A 26868-nucleotide genomic window follows, 5' to 3' on the forward strand; every position below is an offset into this window, starting at 1 on the left:
AAAGGAAATTACGTCATGGCTGGGATTCGAACCCATGACCCTCTGTTTCAAAGTCTGAAGACTAATCCACTGGGCCAGAAAACTCCATGTCCATTAACCACACCTTGGACGAGTGCATTTTAATGCGGATTAATCATTGTTTGGGGGGGCTGAAGGAAATTATGCCATGGCTGGGATAAGAACCCACAACCCTCTGTATCAAAGTCCGGGGATTTATCCACTGGGCCACAATGCTCCACATTACTACAACAACACTTGTAATGGAACAGGAAATTGTTTTTAATCACACTACTGGATGCTGCTTTAATATTTGATACTCCATTGAATAATCATCAAATTTCACAGCCCCAAATAAGAAGCGCAGTGTCGACCCGAAATACATGTGAATACTTTCCTTTAAATAAATGGGAATATGTGGTAGACCTATAACATAACTTTGAAGGGTTAACGTAGCACAGAAACAGAACAAATACCAAACAAAAATATACAGAGTTACAAACACACAAATTATATAACTACCGGTTCTCAGAGAAGTAATTCTAGAGATTGAACATGAACAGATATTATGCTAATCTACATAAATATGTACAAGATGGGAAGATTAAAATACTATTTGCACTTTAATTGACATATATCTTGCTTTTTTTTAAGTTTCAGAAAAAGATAATGACGGGTATTCATTATCTATACACACACATGAAAAGGTAAGAAGCAAAAAGAAAGGAAGGTGAAGATAAAAGAAACCAGACTTGTTGGATGCAAATGGACTCCATTAACAAGGAAGAAAATAAGAAAGGTCTATGAAAATGAGACATATATGAAAAAAATACAGGAAAGGAGAAATCAAGTCAAACCATCCCCGAGTACAAAAAATAAGTATTCAATTTCCATATACACGCTTCAAAGACTTGCTTTTCATAATGTGTTCTGTTTTCGTCTTCACCCACTATCAGCATGTGTATCTTATGTGTATTTTACTTTTAATTTGTACTCATACTACAAATATAACAATATCTTTTTTAGTTTTCTGTTTTATTTTTTAAATGAGAAGTGGTTACTCTTTTTGTGATTTTTCACACAAAATATTGTTAAAATCTAGAGGAAGAATTACAATCCTAAGATGTTTTTATGATAGAGTATTTGTAACACACCCGTTAAAAGATTTTACAGAACACTAAATTCTCAATTCTAAAAGGACAGACTGAAATAATTTCTTTCTACATAATAATCTAATATATTTACAGTATGTACATTAAATACATCTGATACAAAATAAAGACATGGTAAAAAGTGGTAGCAATGCAATCCAGGAGAAGTAATCAATATGGAGCTATAAGGACGGTCATTTTTTTTCTGAATTATTCATTACTTTTAATTTTTGTTCTTCTATTGCAACATATGCAAGATTCTCGATCCCATTCAAATATGCCAGAAAATACTCCTTATTTCACAGAAATTAACATCAATACATTCATGTTGAATTTTCGAGAAAAAATTATGCAATAATTTATCAAAAGATTTTAGTTTTCAAAATTAAACCGGCAGTTAATCCATTGTGAGATATTTTAATATCTACCCGGTATTAAAACAAACAAAATACTAAATCATTCAATTAATTTTCAGGAGTGATTTTAAATGCCGAAATCAAATAGCCATTCATTCTTTTTTTTTAAGGAAAGAATTATTATGTCATCAAAATTACAGAAAAGATGTCCGGGCAAAATATATCTGATTGAAAAGCGTATGTTGCTGTGATTTACAAGTAAATGTAGTTTACCATATTTTAATCATGTCAAAAATCTAGGCTACTCGGATTATATCTAGTCTGCCCGCTTCTGTTCTTACAGGTATGTGATATTGGCTCGCATCTAGGCTTGTCTGTCAACAATTGATAATGTTATTGAATTACCAATTCATCAAACAAATCATGATTTTATTTTCAATACTTAACACCCATCTTTGAATAGGTTGCGGAATCCAGATAATGGCAAGATCCCAGATATCATAGACATAATGCAACTTTGACCCCTAACCTTTGACACATGAACCTGGTTAGTCACTTGTTTACTACACTACAAATTGAGACTCCAAATATCACTTCCCCTTTCGAGGGAGAGGGGAGGGGAGGCATTGAAACAATACAAATTGAACAAATATGGCATTGATTCTGCAACGAGTAAGAAAATGACCATTAAAAATGCTGCGTTCTCTTTCTCTTGACCTCCATGGCTTCAATGATCGGTCTCCTCTTCTCCTGATACCGCTTCCTAAGCTCCTCAATCTCTGCTTCCATCTGGGGATCTAACGATGATAATCTCTCCCGTAATTCATCTATTGATAGCTGCTTCAACTGAACAGTAAGAGGATTGAGAAAGATTGAAGTAAAATACAGTAGGTGAAGGGTATTAAGGCCACAACTGACATTATTCATAGAAGATTTGACTAAATCACTAAGCTCAGCCAATTTGAAAGGAGCCATCTCAAGACCAATACTACCTCATCGGTACCATGCATTCTTTTACTATCCAAGCTGCAACAGGTCGATATGCAGTCTGATAATATATAACCACTACAATGATGAATAAATCCCTTCTAATCTTTGCAACATTTATAGCAAAAGTATTGCCAAGAAATTATGTTTTCAGCATGGTACAGACATTTCTGTTATTTAATAACCATCAAATGACCATCTTATTTTCATATTTTGATCAGGTGTATTCATTAAGAATACTGTTGTGGACATACATGTACATGTATGCCTACATGTCTGGCAGGAGAATGTTCAGAGGTCAGTGTCCCAAAGTTTGGTTGAAAAGTGAGACATGGTTGCAGAGTTATGTGTCATGAGAGAGTCTTGCACATAAACTGTAATGTTTTGCCTGAAATGACCTTTGACCTTACCATGTGACTGCCTACTGCACCATGCAGGTCCCCTAAACACATCTGCAACCCAAGTTTGGTTAACAAGTGTGACAGGGTTATGTGTAATAAGAGAGTCTTACACATGAGCTTTAATGTTTGAGCTTTTGAACTTACCATGTGACCACCAACTACATCCCTTAAGTACATCTACAACCCAAGTTTGGTCTGTCATAATGTTTGTGACAGACAGACAACATTTGGATCCCTTAATCATACTTTAACCTCCGATGGGCCAGACAAAAACTAAACGTACCCAGACTTCCATAGGATTGATCCGTTGAAGAAGGATTTAGTTTCAGCTAGCAATAATTTCATTGCAAATGATGATACATAACTCTGCACATGTTTCAATGGCAACCAAACTTGGGTGATATATGCACTTGGGGGTATGGGGGTAAATTCATGTTATGATGCCTTTGTGGGTCACATGGTAAGGACGGACGGACACTGAGCGTGATACCACAATACGTCCTGTCTAGAACGGGCGTATAAAAAAATAATACCCCAGGAGTAAAAGGGTGAAAGTTATTTTCAAACTGTTGAATTTTCCTCTAAATTTTTACTCACTAACGCTTCTTCAACAACTCTGTTCTCTAACTTTTTCATCTTCTAGATTTCTCAGCTATATAGGCAGCGGAAGCAGGGGGGGTCCTGTTCCCCCCTAAATTTTGTTGTTGATAACCTTTCTTTTTTTTGCTTGTCAATTTCATTTCCTGTGTCCCCCCTAAATTCAGGTGGACCCCCTCTACCTTTTTTTTTTTGCTTGTCAAATTTTTTATCTGTGTCCATCCCAAATTTTCAGTTGGACCCCCCTAAATTTTTTGGCTTCCGCCGCCAATGCTCAGCTAGTTTGCACCCACAAACACATTAATAGCCTTCATGCATGTAAAATATTGGTGCAATAATGGAATTTATATCGAGGGGGTGGAGTAGGTACAGGGGAAGGTGAAAAGATGTAGCAATTCATGAAATTGCCCTTCTCAAATTTGATTTGGTATTCCAGTCTATACCAGGTATTTTCACGATGAGGTTTGGATACAATTCTGTTGCATGGTAAAGGAGATGGCGATATTTTCAGTTATTTTCACAAGTGGGCAAGATACAATATCACTAATACCCTGGGTTTTTTTAGCCCCTTTCTTAAAAGATACTCCAACCTTCATTATTTGTTCATCTTCTTTGATTAGATACTGACAAATGGCATCAAGAACTAGTTAAATCGGAGGGATAATACTACCTCTTTTTCTTATGATGTAGCAATGCACGTCATCCTGTAAGTGGATTGACTGCAAAATCTTTGCTTCTTTTGATGTGACTTTTGCGTCAGAATCCAAGTGGCTGACCAAGCGTAAAGTAATTAAAAACATTCCAAGGGTGTAGACATATGTCATACTATTCAAATGGTGAGGTGGGGGGGGGGAGGGTGGAAACAATAGATTGCACCCTGCCCCTAAACAATAGGTTCGCTCATCGTGAATGATTAAAAGTCGAGGTATCATTTCAGGGACCTTTCAAATGAACTTACGATTATGGTGATTTTGCCATTACAAAAAATTCCATGATAATAGAACTACATGTAAACAGCCAATCAGGTCCAATGCTTCCATGGTAGTACATAATGGCATAGATACCATATTCATAATGATGGCCCAGATCTTTACATCAATAACAGGGAAAATCCATTTCTTCATAGTTCTCAATCACATCTGCACATGTATTTCAAAACATTTGTTTTACTTTATGGAGTACCTAAATGTGATATTACAATGTCATGACAACGATCCGGCTGGTTCTGAACCGAGTCGCAGCTGCACGATCGTCTATACACATTTTTATTTGCAAAATTGGTGATGTATTTTGTCCCTGGTTGTTACCATCATTCTGAGAGTCATAACAGGGCACCATTTTAAAAAACTGCTTGTAGGTTAAGAGCAACTTTAAGAACGACTGGTGATGCTTTGGAGGTAAATGGTATCAATAAATTGGCGATGGTTTAGTGCGTAAGAAAGGATCACCAGTCCTTCGTAGAGTCGCTCCTAATTACGGACAACTTTATGAATTAACCTCAGGGTTCATTTGTTTAGAACCAGGCTGCCATGACACCATGGCAACCAACGTCATTGCTTCGGTACTCTATAGTACATGGTCTGCCAGGTTCACACTATGGCCCACACACTGTTGGTTGAGCTCGTGTGAACAGAACCTGTAATCTCCACTTTTCCAAGGCCGATTCAACTGATGATAACCAGTGTTAGTGTAATCATTGCAACAAATAAGAAAATGAGAGGCTGTCATGCATGCACCAACTGATTCAAACTAATGCACATGTCTGTGTCAAAGAAGAGATTATCTCCTTAGTACATTTCATAGTCTTCTTAAAAAAATATATATAAAAAATGGGGCTTTAAAGGATTTATCTGAAATTCATTGCTTTTTCTTGCCTACTTCCTCTTTGGGGCACCACGAGAATACATTGTGGATAAACTATACCTGAGTGCATTTAATCTTGTCATGCACTGATTCGAAAGGGGGGGGGGGTATCTTTAACATGGGCGAAATTATCTGATAGTTTTTTTTCTGATGTGGAAACTAGAAGTCCCAAAGCACTTTATGGTTTAAGAGATGATACTATCTCTTTAATCACAAAGTGCTTAGGAACTTCAAGCTTCCACATTAGAAAATGGCCTATGATGCAATCATAAGCAGACTTTCAACAACTCCTCCCTATTAAAACCACACCTTCCTAGCAGCATACATGCTCTCCTTCTACCAAACCATTCTGTCTTGCCATTTTCATCAACCTCTCCTAATCGGCATTTATACAAATAATATACTCTGAAGCACATTGTTATTACTACCCCAGATTTAACAGTTGTTTTCAGCCTGTGCAGTCAAGACATTAATCCTACCAGGTACCTATTAAGTTGAGTGTAGAACAATGTACACTCGTGCTCATAAGTTAGCAAACCCCACCACAAAATGCACTCCGTCATCCGTAGTGTTGAATGGAGACAACAATACTACAATGTTCAGAGAGCCCAGAGAAACAAACTTTATTGAATGTAATATTTCATCACCTGACTTCACAATTAAAGGACAAGTCCACCCCAACAAAAACTTAATTTGAATAAAAAGAGAAAAATTCAACAAGCACAACACTGAAAATTTCATCAAAATCGGATGTGAAATAAGAAAGTTATGGCATTTTAAACTTTCGCTTATTTTCAACAAAACAGTTATATGAACGAGCCAGTTACATTCAAATGAGAGAGTTGATGACATCACTCACTCACTATTTCTTTTTGAATTTTATTATATGAAATATGAAATATTTTGATTTTCTCGTCATTGTCATATGTAAAATGAAGTTTCATTCCTCCCTAAACATGTAGAATTCCATTTATTTTAACATTTTGTGCTTCTGGCAAGGAGGTCCTAATTTTCAAATTCGTAAAAATTGAAATACTGTATAATTCAAACAATAAAAAACAAAAGAAATAGTGAGTGAGTGACATCATCGACTCTCTCATTTGGATGTAACTGGCTCGTTCATATAACTATTTTGTTGAAAATAAGCGAAACTTTGAAATGTCATAACTTTCTAATTTTACATCCGATTTTGATGAAATTTGCAGCATTGTGCTTCTCTGATTTTTCTCTATTGATTCAAATCAACATTTTTCTGAGGTGGACTTGACCTTTAAGTATCTAAAACATGGTGAAACTTGATGTTCATTTTCTCGTGGGGTTCACTTACTTCTGAGCACCACTGCATGTATATTTCTTGCTTTAAGGGGTACTCCAGGATGAAAATAATGATTTGAACAAATAAATGAAAATCAGACAAACAAGACACTCAAAATCTGACAAGGAATAACAAAGTTATGATATTTTGAAGATTTGCAAAACAGTTCCAGGCATATTTTCATGAATATTCAATGAGCAAACTGATGATGTTGCATAGTATCACCACTTGTTCTTTTGTATTTCATTATATGAAATATGGTTTATTCAAATTTTTTCCTCACAAAAAAAAATTGGTTTGACAACTGATTTCGTGGATTAGATATTCATTGCTGCAACTTTCTTCATTATAAGGGAGGCAAATCATTTGCACATGTATGAAAAAAATTAAACAATTTTGATTTCCTATAATAACATAAAACAAGAGTGTCGCTAAGGCGAGTACATAATATGCCCGCCTGTAAAATGGAGTTATTGGTCAAGCAAGAAAAGTGGAAAGTGGTGACTTCACCTTTGGCTCCTGAATTCCTAGGATCCAAGCTCGTATCAGACACACCAAATTATATGAGCCTCAGTAAAATTAAACTAAAGTTATCTCATTTACAAGGACTTCAGAAGGGTAAGATGAAAGCATGACACTGTGACATTGACCTTTGAACCTCAAAATCGATAGGCTTCCTGGGATCCATGCTTGTACCATACACATCAAATTACATGAACCTAGCTTAAGTCAAACCAAAGTTATCGCGTTTACAAAGACTTCAGAAGGGTACGATGAAAGCACATAAATGTGACCTTGACCTTTGATCTCTCGACTTCAAAATCAATAGGCTTCCTTGGATCCATGCTAGTGTCAAACACACCAAATAATTTAGGCCTAGCTTAATTCAAAGTGAAGTTATCACGTTTACAAGGACTTCAGAAGGGTAAGATGAAAGCACATAAATGTGACCTTGACCTTTGGATCTCAAAATCGATAAGCTTCCTGGGATCCATGCTAGTATCATACACACCAAATTATATGATAACTGAAGTCATCGCGTTTACCACGAAAAGTTAATAGACAGACAAATGGAAGGACACCAAGCGTGATACCATAACACGTCTTGTCTAGGACGGGTGTGTAAAAAGGAAAGTGGGGTTGTGACATCATCAGCCCACCTAATTAATATTCATGGAAACGTACATAAAACTGTTCTCACAATATACTGTTAAACTTTTAAATTCAATAATTTGTTGTCAGATTTTGATGAAATTTTCAGCATTTTGCTCTTTGAATTTTACTCTATTTATTTAGATACAAACAATTTTAGGCCGGAGTACCCCCAGGGATTCGAACCTGTGACCCTCTTATTGAAAGGCAAAAGTCATAACCACAACACATAATTTCTCCCTTCAATAATACCCTCTATCTACCCACCCCTTTATTTTACAAAGTGACCATGAAAAAAAGAGGTGAATTAATACATGAAAACGATGCCTGAAATCATACACAAACATTGTTAGTTATGAATGATTTGTGGACTTCTAAACTAATTCAAAATCCCTCGACCGTAACTCTAGCTTCTCTTGCTCTGAAACTTTACTACTACACTAGACTACATCACAAACTTCCTCAATATTAGTTTAAGATGAGTGGAACAAAATCATAACAAAGCAACAACCTGAGTAAAACAAAAAACAAATAAAAGGAACAGAAACTCACAAAATCAAAGTCTGCTTCGTTGAATGGCCGGTGGAATTGCGGTGGTTTTGGGGGTGGGGCCTCTTGATTAGCAGGGGGAGGAGCACTCACCCGATGGTTACCAGGGGCAACGTGCATAGGGGCATTAGAAGGTACCGTGGGTGCGTTAGATGGATTGATAGGAGGTGAGGAGATCTTAGCTTGCTTGGCTTCATCTTGTCTCTCATAGTGTTCTAGGAACTGAGGTTTGTAGGCATCTGCTTTGGCTGTGTCTGTTCCTATCAAGTGTGAAATTAAATATCAGAGTTTAAAGTGATACAAAAAATATTACCAAAATTCATACAAAATATTGAACTGAAGCGTCTAGCCCCGATAAAACAATTACCAATCTATGACAGAGTATAACATAAAAGTAGCATAGTCTCAAAACGTACATAAAATCATGACATCCACAACAAAATTACAGGAATTAATAACTGACTGAAATGCGATGTCATGCCCGGCAGGCCCTCGGGCGGAGTTTGTACATTTCAGTAGAAATGAACTTAATCTTTATCAAAATAACTGATCTTGAAATCAAGCATTAATAGCCCTACTAATCCCCTAATAATAATTATAATGCACACTTACTCTTCATAGTTCCGTCATTACCCGAATCGCTGTCATCATTGTTAATAACCATGGTGCCCATATTGGATTCCAGGTCGTTCAAACTTCCATGTTTGATCATCGTTCCACTGTCGTGGTCCACCATCGTGCCGCTATCATGGTCGATCATCGTCCCGCTATCGTGGTCGACCATGGTCCCGCTATCGTGGTCAATCATTGTGCCATGTTCTATCATGGTCCCTAAATGATGCAAAAAACAACATTCATGTAAGATGATGTCCAAACCATTATTGTGCAATAGTCTCTGAACATGAATAATATTCATCAGGAGTGAGTACATCATACCCTCTATGGATACATGTATGTTATAAAAAAATATACACAATATGTATAGATCTGTGTTTTTAATAGGAACAAATGCTTTATTGTCGTAATAAATGAGGTATCCTATCTGGTCTTCTCTCTTCTTTATACCAGCGTATCATTTTGAGGATGAGCTACAGTGAAATATGTTTTTTTTAGAAGGATGCACTCGCTTTGTATAGAAAATGTATCTCTGGCATAGACTGAAAATCAGTTACAGATATAAAATATTAACTGGAATGATAAAATTTTTGTTTCTTCAAATATTAAAATAACTCTGAAAGTGGGTTTAAATATACACATCTGGGATGTAAATATATGTAACTTTTAATGAGGTTTTTAGATGCCAATCACAATAGAAAAGTGTTAAAATAAAATATGCAGCGCATCCGAACCATGCACTAGAATGTTTCATATGATAGTCATCATAAATGACAAAATCATTTGACAGCTCAGAAATTAGATTTTCAGAACTGAACTCAAGTTGTCATTCTGACATCTTTCCTTGATTTTGACTGGCTAACAAGCACTGGGGTCTGATTGTTACTATGTAACTGTCCTGAAGACTTCCCATGTCCTGGTCACACAAAAGAAAAAAATCCCATAGGATGGAAAAACTGAGAGGGCAATATAAAGTTCTATAAATTCACCACTATCATGATCAATCAATGTACCATGTTCTATCACAGCTAGACTATCAAGGATATAATAGTGAATAAAGTTCTGTGAACTCACCACTATCATGATCAATCAATGTACCATGTTCTATCATAGCTCCACTATCAAGGATATAATAGTGAATAAAGTTCTGTGAACTCACCACTATCATGATCAATCATTATACAATGTTCTATCATAGCTCCACTATCAAGGATATAATAGTGAATAAAGTTCTGTGAACTCACAACTATCATGATCAATCATTGTACCATGTTCTATCATAGCTCCACTATCAAGGATATAATAGTGAATAAAGTTCTGTGAACTCACCACTATCATGATCAATCATTATACCATGTTCTATCATAGCTCCACTATCAAGGATATAATAGTGAATAAAGTTCTGTGAACTCACCACTATCATGATCAATCATTATACCATGTTCTATCATAGCTCCACTATCAAGGATATAATAGTGAATAAAGTTCTGTGAACTCACCACTATCATGATCAATCATTGCACCATGTTCTATCATAGCTCCACTATCAAGGATATAATAGTGAATAAAGTTCTGTGAACTCACCACTATCATGATCAATCATTGCACCATGTTCTATCATAGCTCCACTATCAAGGATATAATAGTGAATAAAGTTCTGTGAACTCACCACTATCATGATCAATCATTGTACCATGTTCAATCATGGTCCCACTATCAATGTCCGTTACGTCCTCATGTTCAATGAAAGTGTTTGCCGTGTTCCCTGCCGAGCCACTGATGATCATGGTACCGCTGTCGTCATCACCGATCACAGGGGCTTTCCCTCTTACCATGGTTCCACTGTCAACATCCTCATCATCCTGTCATCAAAGAAAAAAAAAAGAGTAGAGTAAGAAAAGCACAACAGATTTTGCAACATGTGGGGCTGTAATATAAAGACACGCTTATTATTCAAATTCAATAGTAACTTGTGGTACACAGTTAGACATGCACTTACAGGTGCAGTTAATTGAACAACTGAGTGTACGTTTTAAGCTATAGGACCAAGCAATATGCTCAAGGCATCCTATATTACCCCAGCTACTAGTAAGCCAGGCTACCGATTTCGGTGCTCACAGCTTCTTGAATATTCAAAAAGATCAGCCACAATATGAGCAAATCGTAGCAATTTGTAGAAGAAGAAATAGACTAAATCACTAAATATGAAGTTTAACAAATCTGCTTCTTAAAATACAAAGAGTTTGTGCTCTCCAGACGCGGATCCAGCCAGATTGGACACAACAGTTTTGAGAGGTCGACAATTGTGCATAAAAAATATGGTCCCTGAAATGGTATTGTGATCAACCTGGCTAGATCCAACACTGGTGCTGTCAAATTAACAGACTGAGTAATTAATTTTAGCATGATTCTCAAAATTTAGCAATATCAATAATGATAGGTTGAAAATTATTTTCTATATGAAATGAATATCAGTCATGAATAGTCAAAATTGATTTCATCTCCTCATTAGAAAGACCTTACAGACTATACAGTCTATCAAAGGCTTTCTTGCACAGTCACATGTTGTTTCTAAACACAATTTTTTGTTGTTGTTTGCATGTCCTTTGACCATTTACAAATGATATTCTGATAACACCAATTTGCTTGTTTTGTCTATCAATTTTTTATATGCTACCATGAAATGGTCTACCATCTTTGCAAGCCCACATTGAATATAGGGACATTGCTAACTTATCTACACAAACCTATGGACAAACTTTCACAAAAAGAGGGACATAGGGTTATTTATGGATGAAAGTTTTTGGCTTTCTCTAAAAATTTGGACTTGCTCTATCAAATATAGAAAATTGGTATACATGCGTACAGTATTCTAAACAGGGTTTTATGAAGCAATGTAAACCCTCGCACAGTCATCTATCAGACCACAGAAAGATAAGGATGTAAATTAACTTGGAATATGAAGAAATGTTATATACAGAATAACTTGATATTTTGAACAAAATAGTCCTGCTGCAAAAGTAGTCATTATTAATTCACAGAAGTTTGCTTGCTGAAAAGAAAGACTTGCTTAGGAAAAATACAGCAGTTTTAATATATGCAAGGAAAAAGATACACATTTTATTACAATAAACTGAAGAAAATTTAAACAAGAACATTAAATAACATTTTCTTGGTTTAGTTATACATCATTAGCATCAATCATTAAATAAATCAAAATACATGATAAAATAAATAATTTTGATTCAGAAAGGGGAAGTTCACCTTGAAGAAAAGTTTGTCCTAAGAATATAAAAAAAAATTAATGAAATATATTGATGAGGGTTTGAGGAAAATCCATCCAAGTTTAAGAAAGTTATTAGAATTTTAAGTTTCTGATTTGTGATATCATATTATACAAGCCGCTGCCCCATATGTTATGGTAATATAAAATGCATAAATTTCAATTTTGTAATAGTTCATGATGAATATATATATATTTCTTTCAGGAGCAGGTGTACAATAATTTGTCTGTTGATATATTAAAGGTAGAATAAAAACCATTTTCATTTTTTTTAGAAAATGACATTCTATTGATTTTTTTACTATACAATATGTCAAAGCTGCTTGCATATGACATCACAATATCAAAATATCAAAATTCTAATAACTTTTAAATCTTTGATGGATTTTCCTCAAACTTCAAAATACTTTTTCATTACTTTTTTTCTGCCATTTTTACAAGAAACTTTTGTCAGGATGAACATCCCCTTTAAATAGATGCATTTTAAAATTATCACTTTATGACAAACATTAGTCTGTGTGATACAAAGAAATAAAATACCATATCATGAATGATATACATTTCATAAACTTTAGTCAATATAATTAAATCATAATTACTGCAATTATCACAAAAACAAAGTATGAAGTTTGCGTTTTAGAATTAAGGAAAAATACTGAAAAATCCTATTTTACATCATAAATTGATACATATGCATTCCAATTACAACTTAAAAAAACCCATGCAAAATAAAACATTCATGGATCAACTTTTGAAAGCAAGAACACAAATTTTTGTGTGGGAGTCAACTGAAATTAGGAAGCATGCAATGCTGAAAATAATCTTGTTAAAAAAGCATTCCTGCACTGATTCCTTGGCATACTAAATTCTTTGAATTCTGATTGGCTTACCAGTCTACCCTCCGTATCCTCCTCTTCCTCCTGGTTTGTAACCATGGCAACCAAGTAGAAAGAATGCAATGTTCAACGTTAATTTGCCATTTCAAAACCTGACTTTACCACAATAATGAAATTTTAATGCCCTAGTTGCGTTCTGTTGGAATTACACCTTCACACTTCTTGACGTTTGTACAGGCTTCATGGATCAACATGTTATTTTTTAAAGTTTTTTTTTCCTGTTATATATTTTATGATTGTGTAATATATGGTTGGTTGTACTTTTTTGCTTGTATATCATAATTATGAATATTGTATTTTGTCTTTGTTTATACTGTACACTGGATTTTTCAGTCTTTGGACTGTTTTGCCAGTTTTCTTGATTGAATAAATACCATTACTACTACTAAATTTTATCAATACCCAAGGGGTTTTTTTGTACGGAGGGACTTCTGAAAAAAAGCGCTATATAAGGCACAAGAGATATCATGTCAAATCTGTCTGAACACATGCGCGATACTCCAATGTCTCAAGGAATGTGTTCGCACAGCAAAAATAATAGTTGATAATCATTGTTGTTTCTTATCAATTATGTATTTTTACACTGAATATTGTTGATTGGCAAATGGAATCATTCAAGAAAATGAAGAAATAAATCACTTCCCCATACGTGTATACCTCACATGGATATAGGCCTACTCTCTAATGTGAATATTTGAAGAAAAAAACAAAAACAAACATCAATGTAAATTACTCTCTATCCTTTTCCAGTACTTCCTTTTAAATGACTGATTATATGAAAGAATGAATTTGAAAATTGTTTTTATCTCATTTGAAACAGTATGTCTAAAGAGTGGAAACTGAAAGGTCTAGATTGGAATAAGTCAGGATGGGGTCAAGGATCAGTGAGTGCCCAATGCTTGCTTTGGACGTGGACCTGGAGTAACGGCTTGAGGGTACAAACTCTTCAAAAATCAAATATGTTAACTTTTAAACGACAAGATCTCTTAACAGTTTCACAATCACACTCTGCTCAACGACGTTTTATAAATTAAATAAATCTTATGTAACGTAGAAGACATTCCAAAATATCAACTTGCGACATACTTGTATATCCCCTTGAGATGAATGCACCACCTACATTGTATGGACGTTAAACTCATTAGAAAAGAGTTCATTAGTTGATCTCAGTTTGGGGTTGACTTGATTCAGGTGATAATTTAGACTCTTAGGCCTGTATTCTGAAGTCAGGTTTAACTTAAACCATGGCCTACAGCTCTGTGCTAAAATTAGGGGGGAGCCAAAAATTACAAAACTCGGCTTGTATTGTATATCTCCAATGTTGACATGTTGACTATTCTTGTTTCTTGTTGCTTTCATAATGAAGAAAAATACTTCAAAATACTCCATTTATCATTCACAGATAATCTGAGTGTCAAATGAGTTAATAAATTGGATGTGTACTGTTAGGGATTTGTGCCCCCAGCTGGCTCTACATAGTTAAACCACAACTTTAAACCAGGGTTTAATTTAAACCTGAGTTCAGAATACGGGCCTTAAATTCCAGTTGGAACTCCATTACACTACTGACTTCAGGTCCTGTCATACAAACCTTTGCATCTGATCAAAATCTTTTAAGATTGATTGCATCGAGTATTGTGTACAATAACGCATAATCATCAACCTTAAGATCCATAGCTATAAAGCTCTGGTCAATTCATTATCCTAAATCAAAAGAGCTTATCATGCACACAATGCAACACATGCAAAAGAATGCTATGTCACCAAATATCAATGACTGATTCTATCAAATCTTAATAAAACATTATGCCCTGAATTCACAAAGGTGGTTTTGAAAGCCCACAGTAGAATCCATGGTTTATGCAGATTTTCTGTATAAATTATGCTTATTTTACCGCGTATCGGTTTGTCCAATGCTGATGCACGCTTTTGTCACAGTGCGCCAAATTGACGCCTGTTACCATGGTTAGATATGCTATTTCATTCATGAGTCCACTGTTTGAAGAGTGGACTCATTAATTCAAAACAGTGGACTCATGAATAAAATAGCGTGGATCACCACAGCAACAGGCATCAATTTGGCGCACTGTGACAAAAGCATGCATCAGCATTGGACATTTTTAATATGGTAAAATTCATACAGGAAATCTGCATAAACCATGGACTAAATCATGGGTTTTCAAAACCACCTTTATGAATTCAGGCCATTATGTCTTTCCCCAGTATGCCTGTAGACATATGATTGCTTTTTACCAAGCGATTATCACAAATTACTGGCATTTTATCCTCATGCATGTCGCCTTTCATTGTTATCTTGTCAGCCTCTTAATCGGTTTTCAATACAGAGGAGAAAAGAAAGGAATTGAGTTCTACAGTATGCATGTGATTAATTTCTATTTCTATTTCATATAGATTTTATATGAATGATCTATGCATTTCAAATCGTACAAATGCTTCATATGACAACCTTACAATGTTATTATCATCTCATTCATATTATACTAAAATTTTTAAGCTTGTTTACATCATAAATGTTATGTAATGAAATAAATGTAGATCAATCAGATTAGTTTTTATTTTATTAGATTAGTTATTATTTGATATGAATAATCTATGCATTTCGAATCACAAAAAATGCTTCATACGACGACCTAACAAATGTTATCCTTATCTTTTATTCTTATAAGTAAAATATGTAAGCTTTTCTTATATTTAAGTATCTATGCTGGTTAACATTATAAGTGTTCTGTAATGAAATACATGTAGAGCAATTACGATTTAGATTAGTTTTTTATTTTGTTTCTGACATAACTCTTCACATGTTAACACTGCTCCTAGTAAAGAACAATTATATAAATCGGAAATATAATCCAGGTTTTAGAACCCACATAATAAAAGACCAAATGAAACCAAAAAGGTATGATTTTTATAATTTCTTCTCTCAAACAGTGCAGTTGATCAACAACAGCTTTCTTACAAAATAATAGCCATACCAGACAATTTACCTGTATGATATGTGCATTAAACTCCATTTTCCTACGAAATGCATTTTTGATAACTGGTGTTTGTAATAGAATGCACATTCAATTCAAAATACATGTATATTTTATTAATTAAATATCATGTGTTCTACATAATGATTTTGGAAATAAATACTCAATCTGAATTTATCATGCCTAGCTGTTTTAACAACTGGATGGAAAATGACCGCTGACAAGGACAAGTGCATATGCCCTGATGCGATCGCAAACATGATTGTTCTTTTTAACGGACAGAGGACCTATATAGGGAACATCATGCTGAATGATTCCATGATTCTCGCATTTGACGCATGCACAACCTTACCACAATGGTGTATATATCATCCTCAAAATCCTGAGAAAAACACACGTTAGGGAGAAATACAAATTGGACATGTATGTCACTGCACATCAAATTATAAATGATTTTCAAAAATGTTATAGTGAACATGTATAGGTACAGACACCACTAAAAAAAACAACTAAAGCCCGGAATCAAAGCCAAACAACATTTTATTGTCAAGACATTGTGCAGAAAATCTCCCAACTATGTATACAGCGTGCGACACTAGCACCAGTTCGATGGTCCCAGACCAGTAGAAATTGCAATTTGGCCAGAATTTTTCTGAAATAGCCGGATTTACTGGTCAGACATGACCAGTAAAAAATATATCTAACTGATAAAAATGATATTTTCTCTACTTTTGTAAACGATAAAAATGGCTCTGGCATCATAATAAATGGCTCTCGTGAATTTTGAGTGTGTGTACTGTCTGTATGGTTGTTTTTTTTTTTGGGGGGGGGGGTGTCAATAGAAGTAATTAAAGACCAGAAAATAAAAATCAAGTCTTTTTCAATGTTTTTCTTCATTTTAAGGGACAAATAAATTTGAGGTGCAGACCAGTAAAAAATTGAAACAAGTGGAATGTCTCTGGCCGTCTCACCTACATCACACGATTCAACATAGCAGCAGTGCTGACTCTGAAAACTTCTATAACTCGCACAAGATGTTCAGTGATACTTGGTAATACTCTTATTTCCACGTTTTATGAACTAGACCAATACACTTACAGAGATAGGATGGTAATTAAACAAATGTGGCCAAAATTCATTGACCTCACATGACCTTTGACCTTGATCATGTGACCTGAAACTTGCACAGGATATTCAGTGATACTTGATTACTCTTATGTCCAAGTTTCAAAAGTCAGATCAATAAACTTGCAAAGTTATGATGGTAATTCAACAGATACCCCCATTATGGCCAAAGTTCATTGACCTTTGACCTTGGTCATGTGACCTAAAATGCGCACAGGATGTTCAGTGATACTTGATTACTCTTATGTCCAATTTTTATGAACTAGACCAACATACTTTCAAAGTTATGATGGTAATTCAACAAATACCCCCGATTCGGCCAAAGTTCATTGACCTTTGACCTTGGCCATGTGACCTAAAATGCGCACAGGATGTTCAGTGATACTTGATTACTCTTATGTCCAATTTTTATGAACTAGACCAACATACTTTCAAAGTTATGATGGTAATTCAACAAATACCCCCGATTCGGCCAAAGTTCATTGACCCTAAATGACCTTTGACCTTGATCATGTGACCTGAAACTTGCACAGGATGTTCAGTGATACTTGATTACTATTATGTCCAGGTTTCATGAATCAGATCCAAAAACTTTTAAAGTTTTGATTGTAATTCAACAGATACCCCCAAATCGGCCAAAGTTCATTGACCCTAAATGACCTTTGACCTTGGTCATGTGACGTGAAACTCATGCAGGATATTTGGTGATACTTGATTAACCTTATGTCCAAGTTTGATGAACTAGGTCCATATATTTTCTAAGTTATGATGACATTTCAAAAACTTAACCTCAGGTTAAGATTTTGATGTTGATTCCCCCAACATGGTCTAAGTTCATTGACCCTAAATGACCTTTGACCTTTGTCATGTGACATGAAACTCTAATAGGATGTTCAGTAATACTTGATTAACCTTATGGCCAAGTTTCATGAACTAGGTCCATATACTTTCTAAGTTATGACGTCATTTCAAAAACTTTAGGTTAAGATTTGATGTTGACGCCGCCGCCGTCGGAAAAGCGGCGCCTATAGTCTCACTCTGCTATGCAGGGGCCCGTTGCAGAAAGAGTTGCAATCAATCGCAACTCTAAAAATCATGCGCAACTTGATTTTCAACCAATCAGCAGCGCGCATTTGGGACTTGCAATTGATTTTTTGGTTTGCGTTTAAACGCAACTCTTTCTGCAATGGGCCCCAGATGAGACTAAAACTGGGAATCTACTGATCTGACATGAACAGGTTGGACCAGTAGAAAAAAAAGTTAGTGTGGAGCCCATATGCATCAATGATTCAATCAAATCTGAAAAAAATGCCATTTGTCAAAAATTACGAGTACAATTACATGTACAGGATGATAAACAATTTGTTGAACTTTTTTTCCTGAGCTTTGTCATGCAGTGTCTATGATGCATATGATGAAGGCCTATATCACAACACAGAATAATCTGTACAATGTAATTAGATTAGCATTTCCATCACTATTATTTTTTTGTGAATCACATCTTCAAACTTACCGTTTAATTCATTCCGCAAAAGTTTTCTTAATGCAAATCATTCAGTAAAATTTCTGCTATTTTCTCTCATTTGCATGCTATTTCTTTGACAGTTATGCTTGCGACATCTAATTTCGTATGAATTTTGCAATTTGTCGACTTTAAGCATATAATTTGCCGAGTTTATTTGTCATACAGCTACCGGTATATGATGTTTTAGATATCCCCTGCAACATTGCCGAGAGTCAAAGAACAGACATAGGAGTTTGATACTGTAATTTCAAATTCCACTTTTTTCTTCAAGGCACCTTCGAGAATGCATCGGGGGAAGCCTTTTGTATTCTTTCATATTTTCAATGCAACATGTTATTCTGTTGTACATTCTGTTAGATGTTTATATTGCCAAATGGAACTACACAAATGATTATTAATCTCAAACATTTATTAAAGTGATATTATCAACTCTATATTCATTAATGATTCAGAGTGACTTTTCTGATATGTCATCCATTGTTGATGTCTATATACATATCTAATTGGACATCTTCTAGGATATTTTTTTAAGGATAATTCAGCTTAAATCAAGAAATTTTCTTATGAAGTTTACTTTGCATTGTAGTAGCAGTTCTTTAAAATCATAATCGGACAAAAGGAAGCAAATGCTGTAGATGTAATTTCCTGTAGATAAGCAAAGTGTGTCTCCAATTTACACAATTCTAAATGGTGAACACATCATAAACTCAATAACTGTTCATATGCCATTTGCTCCCTTTTGCAAAAATCTGAAACGTTTTTCTTGAGACATGGTGGACCCATTTTCTACCCACATGGCATGGACCCTTTCCCAACGCATATGGCCTGGACCTGTTCACACTTGGATGGATGAATCGATAACCAAGTACAGAACATGCCTCAGGTACCCACGAGAAGGAGAAATGAATTTTCAGTTGGATGAGTTAATGAAAGGCACACACACACTTACTCAATAAAAATGAGACCTATATTTACAGTAAACTCTGTATAGACAGTGATTTTCGGTATCGTGGTAAATCAAAACTAAATTCCTTTGTGGTCCTTTACTTTTCATGAGGAAAAATTCATTAAACATATCTTTGCAACACAGAATTCATGTTTTTGCTGCATGCATTTTCTATGAAATTTCCATTTTAGATCAAGTCTGTAATTAAATTACATCCTTCAACGTTTTAAGAAACGGAAAAGCCTATTTTCTAAAACGGAAAATCACTGCTTCTGAACCCGACCTTTTGAAATGACTCCACATTCAACACAAAACACAAAGACAAAAAAGGGGAGAAACACCTTAACATTTTTAGACAATATATTCATAACGATACTCACAGATCCTTCATCGTCATCATCTTCCTTGAGCTTTTCTCTCTCTCTGATGTGATTGGCCTCGTTGATCATAGTGTTGAGAATTGATACAGGTTTAGCATTCCTAACAAACGGGTGCTAGATACACAGAGGAAGCAGAATAAGCAAGCTCCGTCTTCAGAAACAGTTTTTCAATCTTTAGTTTATTATAAATTTAGTATGGAATATCAAAACTTTATCATGCTGGAATTTTGCTCAGGTTGGACTTCTGGGCCCTGTCTTAAAGAGAGTTGCGATAGATTTGTTTAAAATTAACATTTTAATTGAGCTGAATCTGTGTAGTTAAGGGGTGGGAATTTTAGGTCAATGATGCTTAGAGTTTTGTCAATTTCTCAGCAATTATGATTATGATTATTCTCCTACAATCATTTGACCCCTTTTAATTAAGACATATAAAATTTGGATGTCTTTTCATTTGATTCAGGTTGAACTCATGTTCAGTACCCACTGCACAAACACATCGTTAGCGCTAACAATCTGCTAACACAGGCCCTCTGAAAACTGGTATAGTTGCAGTGATGCCTAATGTCACAGCAACATATTCACATTTTGGATCAATGTTTGACATCACAACATGAAAGATATAACCATAGCTCTGTGAACGCAAACAATGTTTTTGTGTGGCCGGCACTTCTGGCATTTATTCAATACACAGATATTCTTGGGGATCCTCTTACAAACACTTGCAATTAATCCGATCAACAACAAATATGGAAAACCAGCAGGTCAACATCTAAAATGCATGTTTCTTCAAAATATTTTTAGATATATTGTGTCTTCATATTTCTATTCAACTTCTTGTGAATTTAGTGTGCTTTTCTTTGTTACTAGAGATAAAAATTATGGCATTGATGGATTTCCAAATAGTTGAGGTTGATCAGTGCCCTGTCTTACAAAGACTTGCAATTGATCTGATCAATCACAACTATGGAAAGCCAGAAAACCAAACATATAAATGCATGTTTGTTCAAAAAATATTCTATATGAATGTATATCCATAAATTCATTGATTTCTTGACAATTTGGTGTGTTCTCCTTCGTTTACAAAGGACATTTTGCAAATTTCCTGTAGAAAAAATTATGACACTGATGGATTTTTCATAGAGTTATGATTGATTGGAACAATTGTAACTCTTTGTAAGATGGGGCCCTGAACTTAAGATTTGTGGCACCTTGCCTGGACCAGCACTTACCTGTAATAAATCTGTTGCTGTTGCTCTGTCTTCTGGGTTCTTGATCAGGCACTTGGATGTGAAATCAATGAAGTCTTGAGACCATTTCTCAGGATCTCGAAATGTAGGTGGAGGTTTTGTCGGGATCATGAAGATCGCCTGCACATCGAGATGGTGAAATTCAAGACAGAGGCATCTTGTGATTATGTTTCAACCAACTTTGACCAGAGTTTTGAGTTTATCATTTTTGTATAAAAGATGTATTTAGATAACTGCTCAACTACTAGTATAAATATGATTATTATCATTATTTTCATTCATTTGGCAAAATGAAAATTACAAGATGAATGCAGTTAATTCAAATATCAAAGAATGAACAATATGAATAGAAATTAACCACTGGCATGTCAGGGGGCAGTTAACTGAATAACTGTGGCAATACGCCTTCTGCCCCACTTCCAGTGGTTATAAACATATACATAGATTAATACTTATCGAACAAGGGAAACGATTTTCATACATATGGATCTCACTTTATTAGTCTTTTGCACACCATATTAATCCCACCTAGTACTTGGTAAATCGGATGTAGTGACAATGCACAAGGGGAAATGTCAAAGATTCAGCTTCCGAAATCAAAATCATTTCACAGAGAAGACGACTATAAAATCAGGAGATGAAATGAAATAAAAGCAGTTGGCAACTTTCTAAGATTCAGAATTAATATTACCTCTCCAGCTACACACAGATAGGGTGGTCGTTCATGCATCAGGATAATTATGAAGAAATTTGAGGTCTCAATTGCATACCACCATAACATCAAGAATTCAGACACTGATGCCTAATGAGCAGATATCAACATTAAGATTATAGCCAATATTCAACACCATATACCAACCCTCACAGGGGGTATCTCTGCACAGGGCAGTTTCCCCCTCAGCCATCTCTATTGCTGTGATGCTTAGCTTTACAATCATAGCCAATCTTCAACACCATATACCTACCCTCATTGGGTGTATCTCTGCATAGGGCGGTTTCCCCTCTGCCATCTCCAATGCTGTGATGCCTAATGACCAGATATCAGCTTTACAATCGTAGCCGATCTCCTGAATTACTTCTGGTGCCATCCAGAACGGTGTACCAATCACTGTGTTCCTCTTTGCCATGGTGTCCTTCAATGAAAAAAAAAAACAATAAAAGGATCAGCTAAACATGCTTCAGAGACAAATTGTTTTTGGAGATTACCTTTTCTGTTTCTTTTGAATATGATTCCTTCTCATAGTAGTGTATCCTGAAGGAAATAATGAAGATCATCTACCTAAGCTATTCCGGTCTCCCTCCAAAATTTGCTACAATTGTCTGCAAAATAGAATATGCTTTGATTGATGCAAGAAAAGAGAGAGCAGACACTCTGTAAAAGAGTAACAACAGTGCGCACAGGAACTTCCATTTTCGACTGAAACTGCCAAATTTACATCTTTGTTTATAATTATAGCATACCTTTTCAATTATTCTTAATCAAAGAGAAATGTTTTCACTGCTCCGTTAGCCCCTCACAGAGACATAATTCTAAAAAAAAATGAGATGATCAAGAGCTCCTGCAAATTAAATAAGTTTCAATCATCAATGTGAGGAGAGTTTATCTTATTTAAGAGACAGTTTACCCTAAAGTTTGACTGTTTTGAGGCAAAATCATTAAATACATTATTTCAAAAATGAGATTGCAACTCTGCAGTTTGAGTACATTATAATGGGGAATATGTAGGAAGAAAGAAAATGCAATAATAAAAAAAGCACATATCTAAACCTGGAGGACTTACAGTGAGCTGCCCCGCAACACCAAAATCAGCGAGTTTAGCGTTGCCCTCATTGTTGAGAAGTATGTTTCCTGCTTTGATGTCTCTGTGTATTTTCCTCATGAAATGGAGATACTCTAGGCCTTTCAATGTGGAGTAGAGAATAGTTGCTATTTCAGCTTCATTCAACTAAATAAAACAGAAACATAAAAAGACAAAAAGAAATAATATAAAGACAATCCAAATTTGAATGGATAACAGACGAAGAGAGGGAGAGTATGAGCGTGAATTTAATAGATAACTTTTCAGAACTTTGACTATAGGATGTCTGATAATCCAACGTTTACATCAAATGTTCGAAGGCAAAGGCAACATATCACCCTTGGGGCACCAAGCAATCATAAAGTGTGCACTGGCCTGACTAATATATACTTAGTACTTTATACTATTGTGCTCCCTCTGCAAGATACAAGTTAACTTAACCATTTTAGCATCTATAAGCCTATATGTTTGCACCCAGATACTCACCGTTTTATTCCTTCTTCTCATGATATCTGATACCGAACCTGCTCCACAGTATTCCATTACAATCTACAGGAAAAAAAGAGAGAAGAAAATACAGTGAACTGACAACATGTAAAATCAAATGTACATGCCACTTGGCATTGATCAGAGGGCTTAAAGAACACTTTATTTTGTATTTTGAACAGAACCCCCCCCTCCCACAGTCCCAAGAAATATAACTTTTAAGATTTATTACCATGGCCTGGACTACAGCTTATAATCTCACCAGTGGAATCCATTATGAACAAATTGGACCATAGCATAACAATTTAAAGATGGCTCATGGAGTTTTCCTATAATTTCAATGTAGGAGTAAGCTTTGGGGAATAGAATCAATTACATTTTAATCAAATTTTCAGCATTTTGCTTTGCGAAGTTTACTCTATCAATTTCGATATATTTTCAGCCTGGACCATCCCTTAATCAAAAGGTTTGTGTAACATAAATGGTTCTCTATAATCAAACCACAACTTTAGACCAGTCCAGTGTTTACATCGAACCTGAGTTCAGAATACAGGCCTTGAAGTCTGAAACAATGTAAAAATAAAATAAAATGTGACGATTTTTTCTTTATAAATACCCAGAGGTCTGTGTTCTTGAAGTAGCTTCCATAGTACTTGACAACGTAAGTGCTGTCACATTGCTGCATAATTGAGATTTCTTTGATGATTTCTTGTAGGTCTGTATCTACCGGTACTTGCTTGATGGCCAAGACCTGACCAGACTCCTTGTGCATTGCCTTGTATACACTTCCATAGGAACTGGGAAAAGAAAAATACATCAGAAAATAACTTATTTTACGACTTCTCATTATGCAAGGAATTGCTGAAGTTATTATATATCATTTTCTATTTTGGGGGCCTAGAAATAAATTGAAGGTTATCTGCATGTACCAAAATGGTTGCCAATCCCCTATTCACAAGCCTTGGTGCCATTTTCATAGTCAACTAGTGCAAATCAAATTTTCTAGATTTAATCACTACCTGCCTTAACATTTTGCTTTCCAAACTTCAATGTTTACATCTAATTTGTTTATTAATATTCCATATAATGATATCATCCTTCATCGAATCAATACAATCCACATACTTTATATCCCTGACACAGCAACCAAATTTCACCGGGTTTACTGCATTTCATTCCCTCATTCAATGTCCCCTTGCTCATGCTTCCTAGTTTATCCATTGCATAGTCCTTATGCTAACATTGTGTCGTTCTTAATAATATTCAGAACTATCTCATGACATCCTTCCATGCTTCCATTGATTCTTGATCAATAGCAGTTAGAGTGTTTTTGGTTGACCATAACAATATCCTTACATCTAATTGATTGAATTAATCAATGATTTGGTTGCATTGGCACAAGTGAGATTTAGAAGTACAGTCAATGGTGTCACTGATATCAACTTGTAAAGATCTGTGATATTTTGTGTTATTCCTCCTTCATTTATATTTATTTTAGGAGACCTTTTGAGATTTGATTTCAACTGGAGCAGCATATGAGACAAAGGAAGAGTGACCTTAGGAGTGTTATACAAGGTTGGGGCCTTAGCTTAGAGAAATGTGTTTGCCGTAGTTACACAACACATATTACAAGTACGAAATGACAAAAATAAGCCGATGAGGTTTTTTTTATTGTAGGGTTTCATCATGTAAAGAGTGACATTATTTTCCGGTAATAGAGACCCAACAGCAGTTTCTATGGCAATATTTATTGGCAATAAGATTATTACTTCAAACTCATCTCTGGTTCAATACAAAATGTTTGAGCACAACTCATCATTCACTTTTCATATTCAATTCATCAATGAACCCGTAATTTAACAAATGTCTCATTTCAAAATAATAAATCAGTCGCATGAATATTTTGTTACTTTAACATTTTAATCTAACAATTTTCTATTAAAAATTTTCTTGCAATGCTCCATTTATAAAGCTTCATTAAATTGTGACACTTTGTTAGAAGTACATGCAGATGGGGGGGGGGGGGGGGGGGAGGCGACTGCATGAAAGGCTCTTTCCAAGGACCGTCTTTCGTGTCACCCATCTTTTATGATAAGCTATATGCAGGATATTTCTGGAATTTAAGATAAACAAATAACAAAAATTTAGGTAGCTTTTATTAGTTTTAAATCATTTTTTAATACAATTTCACGATATCACAACATTTCATACAGAAAGATTTTGTTAAACAACAAATAAAATGTTTGCAGGTATTTTACTTAAAATGCTTTCACATGCCACATAATGAATTGGTGACACGAGAGGCAATTCTTGCAAAAACCCTTTAGGGCAATCGGCCCTAGGATCCAACGTAAAAATTTTTACTCACCCTTCTCCCAATTTCTCTAGGAGATCAAACACCTCTTCAGGCTCCTTAGTGAGTGCATCTTCACTTAGTCTCTTCAACATACTAAGAAGAATTTTTGACATGAGATAATGATAGATAGGATAGATAAAATAGTTTATGAAAAGATCATCACAGCCAAAGCCAAGGCAAAATTGTGATCAATTTTAGTTTACAAACATGCAAGTTACATAAAGTTTTCATGCAAAGTATTGTTACATTTTCTAGGGTAAATTGAAAACAATATTAAAATAAAAGTCTTGAAATACATGAACATGATGAACAATCAAAATAAAACTGGGCTTCAATTGTTGCTTAAACTTAAAGTTAAACGAATATCGTTATTCGTTAGGCCCCCCTATTAATTAAAAATCAGCCATGTGATGTCGTCAACTGAGCTGAGTGTCATCTAACCGAACAAATATGGCTTTTTTGTTAATTTAAATGTGTTTTCTCTCATTTGAAGGCATTAAATTTCATGATTGATTGGTGAAATTAAAAAAAGTGGGCTAGATCTAGTCTACGTCTAAGCTAGGCGAATCCACGTTTGAAACCTGTGCCCACATGTACAATTCTGTGTGTGGTTTATGAAATCTTGTTCATTTCTACAAAACACGTCACACATTAGGTTACCCGATCCTTGTTCCAACTTCCAATAAATATCATTTTACCTTGTTGAAGTCATCTTTGCCGTGGTCCAGAGACAGATCTGAAAAACATGACAAATTCACATCGATTGGTAATCAACGGCGATTGCAATGTAAAGAACAGTATCAGCCTAATCAAGTCAAGACAAAACAAACCGGAAATCTTCGCAGATAT

At 35.1% G+C, this 26868-nt stretch overlaps 1 protein-coding gene across 3 annotated transcripts; it reads right to left on the reverse strand.

The window, feature by feature from the left end:
- On the reverse strand, positions 1–26860 carry LOC121419649 (serine/threonine-protein kinase 3-like). Of its 3 annotated transcripts, none has more exons than XM_041614122.1 (13): positions 26718–26860; positions 26032–26112; positions 24280–24460; positions 23664–23726; positions 23160–23324; positions 22344–22511; positions 21361–21498; positions 20132–20245; positions 16508–16537; positions 10653–10845; positions 8981–9199; positions 8462–8628; positions 1–2350 (listed from the first exon to the last, which is right to left on the reverse strand). In XM_041614122.1, exons 1-13 carry the CDS (start codon positions 26729–26731, stop codon positions 2192–2194), a joined length of 1692 nt encoding a protein of 563 aa, XP_041470056.1. In that variant the 5' UTR covers positions 26732–26860; the 3' UTR covers positions 1–2191. The 3 variants fall into 3 exon arrangements, with proteins under 3 accessions (XP_041470056.1, XP_041470043.1, XP_041470048.1); XM_041614109.1 differs by having other exon boundaries at positions 8372–8628; XM_041614114.1 differs by lacking the exon at positions 16508–16537 and having other exon boundaries at positions 8372–8628; positions 26718–26859.
- Positions 26861–26868: the final 8 nt, after the last annotated feature.

The sequence above is a fragment of the Lytechinus variegatus genome, chromosome 1 (genome assembly GCF_018143015.1).
Source record: "Lytechinus variegatus isolate NC3 chromosome 1, Lvar_3.0, whole genome shotgun sequence".
Classification (NCBI taxonomy): domain Eukaryota; kingdom Metazoa; phylum Echinodermata; class Echinoidea; order Temnopleuroida; family Toxopneustidae; genus Lytechinus; species Lytechinus variegatus.